General features: G+C 41.0%; 2 protein-coding genes across 6 annotated transcripts in view; both read left to right on the top strand.

The window, feature by feature from the left end:
• The first annotated feature begins 5,209 nt into the window (after positions 1–5,209).
• LOC120547297 (cytochrome c oxidase subunit 7A2, mitochondrial) lies at positions 5,210–9,875 on the top strand. The gene is made up of 4 exons (XM_039782837.1): positions 5,210–5,360; positions 5,706–5,795; positions 8,810–8,894; positions 9,606–9,875. Exons 1-4 carry the CDS (start codon positions 5,343–5,345, stop codon positions 9,662–9,664), a joined length of 252 nt encoding a protein of 83 aa, XP_039638771.1. The 5' UTR covers positions 5,210–5,342; the 3' UTR covers positions 9,665–9,875.
• Positions 9,876–12,105: 2,230 nt separating this feature from the next.
• The window catches only part of col12a1b (collagen, type XII, alpha 1b), a 153,423-nt gene continuing 152,843 nt past the window's right edge, over positions 12,106–12,685 (top strand). For 4 of the 5 annotated variants that reach the window (XM_039782833.1, XM_039782831.1, XM_039782834.1 and 1 more), the window contains exon 1: positions 12,106–12,347. The gene's annotated coding sequence lies outside the window, so the exon portion shown is untranslated. The remainder of the gene's footprint in view (positions 12,348–12,685) is intronic. The other variant, XM_039782832.1, reaches the window with a different exon arrangement.

Below are 12,685 nucleotides of genomic sequence, written 5' to 3'. Positions count from 1 at the left end.
AATTAACGTCTTCAGCGGCCAAAATATGGGTATTTTAGGGTTTAAAATCGCCCGACGGCAGCTGATTATTTGCCAAAGTGAATGAAACGTAGCCAAATATTTGATGCCACAGTCGACGTCTGAACAGCTTTTAAAAGATCTTCCCTCCTGGTAACATGAGCAGCCACGAGTCAGACTGACGTCTCACCCTATTAACTGCCTTTTAAAATAAAAAATTCACTCAAAGTTGCTAATTCGGGGTCTGGAAAACTAAGTTTTCTTGTGGTACGTTTTGAGAATTAGACCAACTGTGGAATATGACTGCAGGAAGAGTTTCAATACATAGTCTATAGTTGCATACAAATGATATATTAATACAACACTTTCACGCTGCATGTCCAGTGACGGACTGGCCATGTGGAATTTTGGCAAACGCCAGAAGGCCCCCCCCCCCCCTTATGGACCCCTATGGGTCACTACTGATGCGTGGAAAGGCAGAGTTCCTAATTTCCAAGCTAGGTTATTGACAAAAATAGCGCCGGTGCGTTGCAAATGTCGGGGCCGCTTTTTGATCCCGGTCCGTCACGGTGTATTAGAGCCCGGCCGATATATATCGGCGGGCCGATGTTATCGGCCGATATTAAGCATTTTCCAAACTATCGGTATCGGCATTTATAATTGCCGATAAATGAATATTTCAAAAATAAAATTAAAACGGACGAAACCCCCTCCAACCATGTTCCGAGTGTTGGCGTTGTGTAGTTTGTCCACCAGAGGGCGCTCTACAACCTCCCAGTTGGCAACACTCTTTTATTTTTTTTATTATTGTGTTTTTGTTCAAAGGACCTAAAGTTTCATATCTTAAGTTTGTATTTTTATACATTTTATGTATCCGAACTTTAATATATTTTGATGTTCCTCTGTTCTGTTGTGACAATATTTACTTATTTTTAAACTGCATTATCAAAATATTTTAGTGAGGACTCCAAAATAATCCAAATAACTAATGTTTGGGAAATCTGTTTATGTTTTGTTACGCGTTTCTGGATTTAAAAAAAAAAATATATATATATATATCGGCCGGAATATGGGATTTGTAAATAACCAAATATTTGTATCAATATCGGCCTTAAAAATCCTTTATCGGTCGGGCTCTACTGTGTATGTCCATTGAAAGTGAATTGGTCACTGCACTGTAAAAGATGAGGGTAAAAATGATCTGGTTCCAGCTTCTGACTTGGAAATATGTGCAGATTTTCTTTTGTCTTTTATGATAGTAAATGAGACGTGGCCGTCGGGGTTTATGGTTTTCTGACATGTTATGAACCAAACCATGAACCACCCTTTGAATCGATAAGGAAAATATTGATTAGCTGCAGCTTCAGTTGGGTCTACGAAAAGGAACCGCTCCACTACGAAGACAGGACAGGAGGGATGATTACAGCAGTACCCCTAACGAGTATAGCATGGGAATAGTCCCATCATTACAGGCAGGTTTTAATATTTCGTTAAGAGTTAATCTAATTTGATTTGATATTTAGGAGTAGGACACAGAAAGAATAATCTTCGGTAACACTTGAAGGGATCTACATAAGAGTGATATGACACATAACTCTAACTCTAACCATAACTTGTTATGACAAAATCCGAATGACGCTGTCTGACAGAAGCGTTATGTCATACACGTTTATGACTCGTTTGTGACAGTGTCATGTCACTCTAATGTAGATACCTTCAAGTAAAGTGTAACCTAATCTTCTCACATTCGACGGCTTTAGACCACAGAAGAAATGAAGAAATGTATTTAATGCTACATCCTGGTATTACAGAGAAGGCATTGAATAAGCATTTAGTCCATCACTTTCACAGAACATGTGATTGAGCAGTAATGAATATATAAATAAGTCTGGCTACGGCCCTAATGAGGTGAATCCTGTGTAGTTGTAGAGTGATTTAATGCTCGGTTGGTATCGGCTACATCAAATTAAAGCCAAACCAGGATCCTTAAAATCCTGATTAGAACATAAAACGCTGCCCAAGAAATGAGTCTGGAAACTTTTCCCCGACCCTTTTTAATAGGATCTCTCTCTCGGCTCCAAGCCGGTTGCGGTTACGGTGAGCTGGAGTGTCGTTCTTGAGTCCCGAGTTGCATGCTGGGTAGCTGAGATGTAAATGTGATTTATTGAGCTTCTCGAGCGGCTCGTCTTTGTGCCTCGTTCAAACTAAAATCACGCTTTCGCCGCGTCACGAATGAAACTCGTTCGAGCAAGTTCCACGTCGGAGGGGAACACAAAATGTTTGGGAGCTGTACATCTGACATGTTTTTTTTTTTTTTGTATTTATTTTTAAGAAATGTTTCCATTGTAAAGCTAATATTTGCACGGCAGACCTCAGGGGTTTTTGAGTCTAAAGTGGGATTAAAGTTTGAGTGTGTGTATGTCGAATCCAGAAAATGTACATTGACACGGTGTCGTGGCTTCTTTCACTGTCGTTTACATGCAATAATAATATCAGCACAGCAGCATGATAGAATACTAAAGTTAATGCAATACATGTGATTAAATGTCAATGGGTTTTTACGCTGTTAACGGTGAAACTAATGCACACAAGTTTTACACCCGAATCATCCTGCCATCTTCAGCTCTTTTGCAGCTGAGTTATTCGTAAATAAAATAGATGCTGCATGTTGAAATGTGCCAAGTGAAAAATGTATTTATTTTTTCTTTTAATACATTTCGTCAAGATAGGTCGTTACCTGCAGTCATGAGAAGCACTGACATTTCTTTTGATACTCCATCTGTGTTGTGCTGTTGCTTTCAAAGAATAAAGTTGTCAATTTAAATTGAAACCGGTTTCTCTGGCTGATCGTTTCCAGCTTTTGCCTTCTCAGCCTGATGTTCACAATAATATTATATTTTCCCTTAAACGAGACAATAAGACTTTATTGATTCCCAGGGCAAACTCATAAAACGCACGAAAAAACCAGGCTGAGTGGGAAGAACCTATATTACATTTAAAAAATAATAAAAGAAATAGAAGAAAGGGAATCCCAAAGATGCGTACAATACCCTTTGATACATGACATAAAAATAATTCAATCAGGAGAGACTTTGTTGCAGATATCCAAAGGTTTATTTGTACATATGCATAATATGAAATGTAAAGAGTCTTTGGAGATTAGACTGTTCTGTGTAGACTGATTAGACACTGTTATAACATTTTTTTATAAAGGGGTAGAGAAGCTAAGACATATTCCCCCCTGATGGAGTCAAGGCACTGGTGGTGAAGGAGCCCGAAGACCGGACCCTCTCCTCCCGTTGCCTACCCTGCTTTGCTCTCTCGTCTAGTCTTTGTCTCTGTGTACTTCAAGAGTCTCTCTCTCGGCACTGCTCCTAAACTACGAATTATGGATTTGATCAACTGGTCTCTCAGCGCAATTGACACCATCTTCTCGACGAGAAGCTCGGGTTCGGGGTAACCTGAGTGCCCTGCCGGAACATTCGCAGCTGGCTACACGATGGACGCGTGGGAGAGGTGGAGGATCGTGTGTCTGGCGGTTCTTTCCGTGGAGGACATTGAAGATATTTTCCTATTCGGAACCATGATAACAGGTAAACAGGTAACAGGTAAGATGGGAACCGAGCAAAATACCAGGCTGGCCGTCATGGTTGAAGCTGTGGGCAGAGCTGTCGGAACTCAAATTGTGACCAACATGAGCCACAAATTGGATACTATGAACACCATGGGCCACAAATTGGATACCATCTTGGAGAGACTGTCAGCTCTGGATAGGCTGGACAACATCTTGGGGAAACTCACGGTTTTTGGCAAGGAACTTTGATCGATACGGAGACCAGAGGGGACATTTCGGAGCAGTCGAGAGTGATTAACTGCGGCTCCTGGCCCTGAGACAAAAGGGCCAGGAGGGAGGGCGCCGTGGGAGGACCCCGGGCCCCGTGGGTGACGCTGACTGGAGGTGGAAGGGGAGGAGGAGGAGGAGGGTCGCACTCTTTTCCTGAAGTGACGGCTGACAGCAGCATGTAATGTTGACAGACCTGATTACCTGCTAGCCACTTCTTTAAGTTAAATTTAAAAGAAACGTAAGTTTTAAAATTCCTAATGTGAGTTGGAATGAGGTTCCATTCACGAGCAGCCCTGACTGCAAATGCTGTTTGGCTGAATGCACTTTTCCTCAACGGAACAATGCAGTCACCTCTTGCTGCACTCCTTGTGGATCTGTAAGCATTTGGTACTGCCTTTACAAACTGGCTCAATACATGAGGAGCCAGTCCGTGTAGCATTTTGTACATAAGACAGGCTCAATCTCCTCCTCTCCTAATGTCATACTTTATTCTTTTATTTTATTCAGTTTTAATCTGAATCTGCAGAGCTTTAAAAACCATGTCATGGAGAAAAAAGTACAATATTTCCCTCTGAGATGAAGTGTAGTAGAAGTATAAAGTAGCAGGAAATAGAATTTCTCAAGTTAAGTACGAGTAGCTCAAAATTGTTACTTGAGTAAATGGACTAAGTTACTTTCGACCACTGGTTATTTCAGAGTAAAATAAAATGTAGGCCACCTATCTTCGAGAACACTATAATTGTTGGTGTAGTTCGTGTTAGGCTACGTTCACATTACAAGTCTTGATGCTTAATTCGGATTTTTTGCTCAGATCCGATTTTTTATTTGGCTGTTCACGTGACCTTTTTAAAATGTGCCCTATATCAGATTCCAGTGTGAACTGTTGTGTGGTTTCGAACTGACCACATGCGCAAAAGAACAATAACAATGACATCAGACGCAGCACGCTGTCACACTAAAGTTAGGGAGGTTATGGAGGAAGGAAGCATTTTGGCTTTTATTTCAAAATGTTTGTGTAATGGCAGCCGTGACATTAATGAGCAGGTGCTGAGGAGGAGAAGAATGAAAAGAAAGAGAGCCAAATTGGATATTAATTTGACTGTCTGTGTCTAGGACTAACTCCCACCAGAGCATAATTGTGACAAATGTCGATGTCTACAGATTGACGTAAAAGTCGCATCAAATCCTCCTTGGTTGTTCACACTGCGGCCACATTGAAAAAAATAAATCAGACCTGGTCTGATTCAGGACCACATATGGAAGTGGTCTAAATCTGATTTGAAAAAATCAGATCTGGGCAAGATTTGAGTGTTCACACTACTTCTGAAGACCAAAGAGCCAAAACAAATCCGATTTGGGCCATCTGAACGTAGCCTTTGAGACGGTAGGGGGCAGCAGAGTGCGCAGCACAAGTAACGAAGAAGAAGAAGAAGCTGAAGCGGAAGTAGAATCTTATCGTGCCCTTGTGTGTGAGAAAGACGACTGTAGACGGACTGTCAAGATGAACAGACACATATTTGTAAGTGTATTTTCTACTTAAAGCCTGCGTTTGCATTGCAGACATATCATACAACTAATTGGGCACATATGCGATATAAAAATAAGTGACGAAAAGCAAAGCGTGGCTAGATTTAGCTACAGACTGTTGGCTAGGGGTCAATGTAGGTAAGACGCCGCCGGCCGGAAGAGTTAGCATTAGCTTAGCTTCCGTGGTAATTAGGAGCGTTCTCTCGCCTTTTAGTCCGTTATATTTCCATGTAAATGTGATGTAACATTAAACTTGTCCGGACGCGGGTTCAGTCCGGTGTATTGAGCCCGTGTCCTCGCTTGTCTCTTGACTTTGCTGGTTTGTTGCTGTTTCCAGGCGCTCCAGCAGGTGGCGCGGCGGACCATCTCCAGCTCCGTCCGCCGGCAGGTCGACAACAAAGTCCCGCAGAAACAGAAGATGTTTCAGGTACGACAGTACACTGCTTAAATACACATTTGCTACAATATAAGACGCTCTTTTATCATGTAACTTCCCCCTTTTGTATGACCTATGAGTAGATGGACACCTGCAGTGAATACACCCATGCTAAAGACTAAAAAGAGGAATAAAAAAAAATCCTCTTTTGGAAATCGATCTTAATTCCTTAATTTAAAAAAGAAAATGAGGAAAAATCCAACCTTTTAAGGACACCAATTTTCTTTGTGAATGAATAATGTATCGTAAATGAATAAATTAATGTTCTTCCTTAAAATACAGGGTGCATAAGTCACTACACCCCTATGTTAAATTCCCATAGAGGCAGGCAGATTTTTTTATTATTTTTTTTTAGTTATTTCATGGATCCAGGATACTATGCATCCTGATAAAGTTCCCTTGGCCTTTGGGATTAAAATAGCCCCCCCCCCCATCATCACATACCCTTCACCATACCTAAAAATCATAGATCCAACAGATCCTGCAGGTAACTGGCTCCATCTAGATGGAGCCAGTTACCTGCAGGATCTGTGCTAGGCTAAGCTAATGCTGGAGCCGCCAGACAGCGTTACAGCACGCACGGAGATGAGAAGGGTATGTATCGACTTGTCTTACTCTGGGGGTTACGGTGAATAAGCTAAAGTCTCAATAAGTCGGCGTATTCCTTTTTTTTAAATGATTTATTAAAAATCTAATTATAACAACTATATATAACAATAACTTCTTTCACCAGTAAATTGCTGTTAAATGACAATCAGATGAGAAAAGGTCATTTTACAATAACTGACTGCGCCACGAGGTTTACAAGTTTTAAGTAAACGCAACATTTAGTCCCATCTGTGTTTTTTGTTTTTTCGACAACAGCAGTGACCAAGTGTTAGTTTGGGTCTTTTAGCTCATAGCCTTAGTGGCCGACTGCTGTACGTCCCTCTGTTGAAATCCGCTGCAGTGAAATACAGTCACACTTTTACACCGTTTAGCTGTCAGCGTTTTAACTGTTAAATCCAGCTACTAGCTAACGGTAGGCTACCGTTACCCGCTGCAAGTGTAACGTTAGTGTGGGGTCAGCCCTATGGTCCAACATTTCTAAGAATTTTTTTTTTTTTTCACTGAAAATTAGGCCTTATGTTCCCACAGCCCTATGTTCCTGCATTTCTAAGATTTTTCTTAAAATTAGGCCCTATGTTAGGGCTAGGGTTACATTCCATCTGTAGTCCATTGCTACTGGATAATAGGTTGGGTGTAATTGGCTACCAAATTGGGAGAAAGGGGGATACAATCTGATACAAATTTTATGAAAAAGGAAATGTGGGAACCTCGGGCCTAATTTTGGAAAACAAATCTTAGAAATGTGGGAACACAGGGCCCAACTATGATCTAAACAGGGTGAAAACAGACCGCTCAGAAGTTCTTATTTTCGATGTAGTGTGGGATTTACCAAATAATTGAAGCCCATTTTTTTTTCAGGATCAAACTTAAGCGGTACACTGCTGCCACGGAGCGATTAAGCCTTCGTCTCATGGCTGTGAGAGTTAAGAGAAATGTTGCGTCCTATAGCCCCTAACAAGTCCAAATAAAGGACTTCAAAGTTGTCTTGAAAGGTCTTCAATCCCACAGGGAATAAATAAGAACCCGCACTAAGACTCTTGAAAGACTAAAAGCAGACATGTTTAATGACTTTTTCCTTTGACGAGGTCAAGTAGCAAATACTTGTACAGCAACGTACGGTCGGCAGAGATCAAATCTTGAAAATATGTTGCAAAAAAAATCAAACACTGCAAGAATATCCCCCCTACAACAGGTTTCTTGTTCGTTTTGACTATTTATGGCTCAATTTTTTTGCCACTTCATGCTACAGTTCTCCAGACAGGAAGGGGTTTGAAGGGTCCTCTATATGATAAAGTATAAGCACTGCAGACACATACATGATTGTAAATGACGCATGTTTTCATTTCTTTAGCATTGTTTCTTCTCATGAAGCCCTGAAATCCTTTTTAGCTCCAAAGATAAGTAGCCAGTATGTGAAAGCAATCTCACTGGGTGGAGTACTAATTATGCTTTGTATACTGTATATGTGCCTAAATGCAGTATCTTTTGAGCTTTTCAGTACTTGTCTTCACTTAAGGATCGTAGGAATTGATGTTGAGAAAGGCTTGGAAGTACTGTAGATCATAGTTTCTGACGCTGCTCAGTGTCCTCACTGTTTGCGTAAAATAAAGAACTTTATAGATGATTTAACCGGCTACTGCAGTGTATAGTAGACTAAACAATCTCTAGTTTTATGGCTGGTTTGTTCTCTGGCGCTTGTAGTGACTGCTGGAATATGCTTTTTAAACCTGCATTAACAGCTGCTGCAGTGATTGAATCCAGCCTGCATGATGAACTGTAAAGACTAAACACTGCACGTGCTTTTCATTTTTACCAAAAGGTCAGTCTATTCGTTTTAAGAGTATTAAATATATGTTCAATCAATTTGACACTCCGACCTGTACTCATCTGCAGTAAATTATCACAAATAAGTGCACATTTCTATTTATTTAGACTTGATGATTTTAAATGCAGTGTTGCACTTGTAAAGCAATGTTTACAGATGCTGTCATTAAATATTCCTTCTCCTGTTGACTACAGTTGGAACAAATTTGCCTTACTTTAAAAGCCATGCTAACTGATATTTAGTGATGCAGCTCCAGGATAATAAAATAAGTAATTTCACCTCTGTGATGATTGATTCTAACATCAACTTTTATCCCAAAACAGGGACATTTTTAGTTGATACATTTGACACAAAACTGACAATGAAAAGTATTTTGAAGTTCGTTCACATTTGTTGTACTTTTTATTGCTCACTTTCCTCAAACTTCAGACATTTTGACGTGTTTTATCATTTTAAAAAAGGCAACGGGAACATCTGATAGACATTCAAAAAAAAATTCAAACATGTATACATTAATTTTGAACAGTGCTTATTAAATGCTAAAGTTTTGCAACCTGTGTCTCATTTGCAGGAGGATAATGGGATGCCGGTTCATTTAAAAGGAGGCACTAGCGACGCTCTGCTGTACAGAACAACGATGGCTCTCACCATCCTGGGTGAGAGAAAAAGAAAACCACTTCCTTTTCCTGCAGAAAGGTTTACTTAGAATTTCTCTAAAAGTTAGAGCTGGAAACGTTGACACCCCAGGTAAAAGAAAAGTGAGAATGAAGGTGAGCTAGCACCCACGTGATGATAGTTTTCAGGGCTGCAGTCTGCTCTGCAGTGGCTCTTTTCTGCTAGAGGGACTTAATGACCTGTAATTCAACATATATTCATCGTCTGGTTCTGCTTTTGTACAAACTGTTCTCCCGCTTTGGGGACGAGTTGCTGGCACTAAATTTCAGCACTGCTCAAGAGGTGACACTGAATCTCCACGGCAAACGCTGCAATTAACAGAGCAGGTAGTGTGTTTAGATAAGCACCGCATGACGTGAGTTTCAATATGCAGGTGAGGATTTTATGCAGAATATAGGACTTTGCTGCTGCAATGTTTTTTTGCATTTTTCCATGTGAACTGTAGTTTGTGTGTGCAGTTTGGTAAACTGAGGAAGGAGGCACCTCAATAATTTCAAGTCACAGTAAAAAGGATAACGGTGTCTTTTACCTTCAGTAATGTGACGTATTATCCTTATCCTACTTATTGAGCTCTTATTTAATTAAAATGTGTACCATGAAACCAAAAGTTGTTTAATCTGCAAGTCAAACTACCTTTTTAATCTCCCTGTTGAACATCAGGTCCTTCTAACGTGGCCCGTTTTCCTTTTCAGGAGCTGGATATGTCGTGTATGAACTGGTGAAGGCAGCGTTCCCTCAGAAGAAGGACTAATCACTCGACTGCTTACAGCTGTTTACTTCAATTTCAAAAATCGGCCAGTCGCTCTATATTGTGTAAAAAAAAAAAGATGATAATCCTCCGTCTGTGCCGGGCTGTGTGTCTCCTGTCATGATGGGATACGTTTCACGTTCATGGGATCAATATTTATTTCTTGTACTCTCTCTGGTGACCTGAGGATCAATAAAAAAAAAATGCCTCTCATGAAAAAAAAGTGTTCATCTCTGATCAATGTATCTTTACATATGTGGCTTTTTTTTTGTTTTTTGTTTTTTTATATCTTTGCACAAAAAAAATAGTAACACTAACTTTTCCTGGGTGAGCGTAAGTAAGTAAAACGCCTTTCACAGATAAACTCTCAAAGTGCTTCACACTAAAATGTAATGCAACAAATTTAAAATGCAAGACAGATTTAAATACAAATAGAAAACCTAACAAACAACCATAAAACCCCTTCGGCTAACTAAAAGGCTGCTTGAATAGCAGAGGCTTCAATTGCTTTTTAAAAGATTTGACAGAATTCACACAACGTAGAAAGGGAGGCAAGCCCTTCCACAGCCTAGGAGCCACTGCTTGGAATGATCGATCTCCCCTGCAGGGAACCACTAACAGCCTCTGACCTGATGACCTTTGACCGAGGAACTTTGACCGTGCAGTGTGCGAGTGTTCAGTTTCCATCACTAGAGGGCAATGTTTACAAGGAAATCAACGGAGTCTGGGTCTCACAGGAAGAAATCTTCATAATTAGGGTTCAGAGATGAATGCTTTTGACAACTTAAGTTGTCCACATGAACTTTGCTGCTTCTGTGCAGAAACTCCGAAATAAGGCTTACGGAATTTAAATGCTTCATTTGGTAAATGGCTCATGTTAAAGTGCAGTTTGTGCCTTGGGTGGATTCTTCCCTGGTGTCTGTTTAAATTGAAGTCAGAGTGCAGAAGGAGACAGCCCCGGGACAGCCCCGGGCCTGTTCTATCAGTCCACACCCACCACAGAGAATTAACGCTTTAGAGACCCCAGACGACACCAGCACTCAGGAATCTGCTGTGTAATCTGACAGGCTTGTGATTGGACGACACGGCCCGATACCTGCAACCAGTAACCAACCATCTGATGATTTTGATGACACTTAGTGCATGTTATGTGAAATGTAATGGACCTTTTTCACAGCAGACATGTTGACATGTCATAGTAGGGAAAGCACAGGTGTATTAACAACCATTAATGATGGCTACATTCCACTTAGGAGAGGTCCTGGTATTAAACCATTACTGATGGCTGCATTCCACTTAGGAGAGGTCCTGGTATTAAACCATTACTGATGGCTGCATTCCACTTAGGAGAGGCCCTGGTATTAAACCATTACTGATGGCTGCATTCCACTTAGGAGAGGTCCTGGTATTAAACCATTACTGATGGCTACATTCCACTTAGGAGAGGTCCTGGTATTGTGCATGCTGACTCACTGAAATATCTTACTGGGACACTTGATGGAACTGAGCCATCGTTAAGGTTATCAGTGTCAGCTGTGCTTTTCCTACTATGACAAGTCAACATGTCTGCTGTGAAAAAGGTCCATTTGATAAGAGCAGAGCCGGACGGACACATGAAGGGCGTCCCTTGTCCGCCAGGGGGCGCCTTTGTCATAAAACTGTTTCGATGTTCTGGTTTGTCAATCTGACAGTTGGTTATAGTTTGATGACTTACTAAATAAAAATGTAATTTCAATGCACTTTAAAAAAAAAAATCTTAGATTCTATGTCACGTATGGATCCATACATCACATTTTGGGGAAGCTTTTACACATTTGGACTACCTTGCATACTTTGGGGGAAATCTTAGGACTTTGGGGGTACTATATCGAACATCCTTAGATTTTTTGTTTACTTTCTGTGTGACTGTTAAAAGATTTGGGCAAGATGTATATTCTTCGAGTCATTTTAAATTGTCATAAATCGTAGCGTGTGCAGCTGTTGCTTCTTTTATCAAATCCCGCTCAGGACACCAGAAACTTCTGTTCCGGAATGATTCATTAAACGGGGAAAGACTGAGTTGGGGGTTTAGTCTAACAGACTGTGTAATATTTTCCCATTGATCCACGAAATGAAAAAGGGGCTAAAAGTCTCAGTCAGTTCCCCTCCTCTGATCCCCCCTCTTCCCCGAAAAGCAGATCTGCGCCGCTGTCTCCTTGTGACCGAGACGCACAGAAGCCCTCCATCACCGGAAAGGAATGCAGAAAACTATGTAAAAGTTTCCGAGTGTGTGTGTGTGTGTGTGTGTGTGTGTGTGTGTGTGTGTGTGTGTGTGTGTGTGTGTGTGTGTGTGTGTGTGTGTGTGTGTTCGTCCCTGCGTGTTTGTGTCTCCAAGCAATTTTTAGAGGTTGCACATCATTTTTGGCCCGTCTGGATGTCGTAAGAGCTCGCGGCGGGGCAGGCAGAGCTGGGAGCAGCCCTCCTGTTAAGTAGCAGATAGTGTAGAGAGTCTTCCCACTTGGAAAGAGGCTCGCCAACGCATCTGGGAACCAAAAACCCGCTGAGCTCTCTGACTTCAACACCGGGCCACCTCGCTCTCCTCTTTCTCAGGTTGGGGGTCTACAACAGTGACTTTAACCTTTTTTTTTTTATTATTATTTTTTATTTCTTGAACCAACCCAAAGAAATTCGACAGTTTCCTCTATAGGTCAGTCCTGCATGGTTTTTGGTTTTCTCAGGTGAATTATTTAAGATTCAAGTGATTTTATGAAACGTAGATTAAATACTTTCTTACAGTTAAAAAAAAAAAGCTGTGTCATTTCAAGACTTTATTTCCTCCCAATATTCCAGTTACCATCCAGTTTACAATCGGGATATTTCAAGAAACGCGTGGACTATTGCGGTGCGTAAATGCGCACGGCGCTATAGGATTTGACGCTCGGTTATTCTGAACTGTGGAAGGACTTTCTCTCCGTTAGAGTGGGACTGTCTCATCGGCAGAGATATAAGCTACTGAATTGGACGCTGTGCAGTTTAATTGCACCA

The sequence above is a fragment of the Perca fluviatilis genome, chromosome 18, assembly GCF_010015445.1.
Source record: "Perca fluviatilis chromosome 18, GENO_Pfluv_1.0, whole genome shotgun sequence".
NCBI classification, from domain to species: domain Eukaryota; kingdom Metazoa; phylum Chordata; class Actinopteri; order Perciformes; family Percidae; genus Perca; species Perca fluviatilis.
Note: the sequence above shows the minus strand (reverse complement) of the source record. Positions and strands in the feature narration are given on the sequence as shown.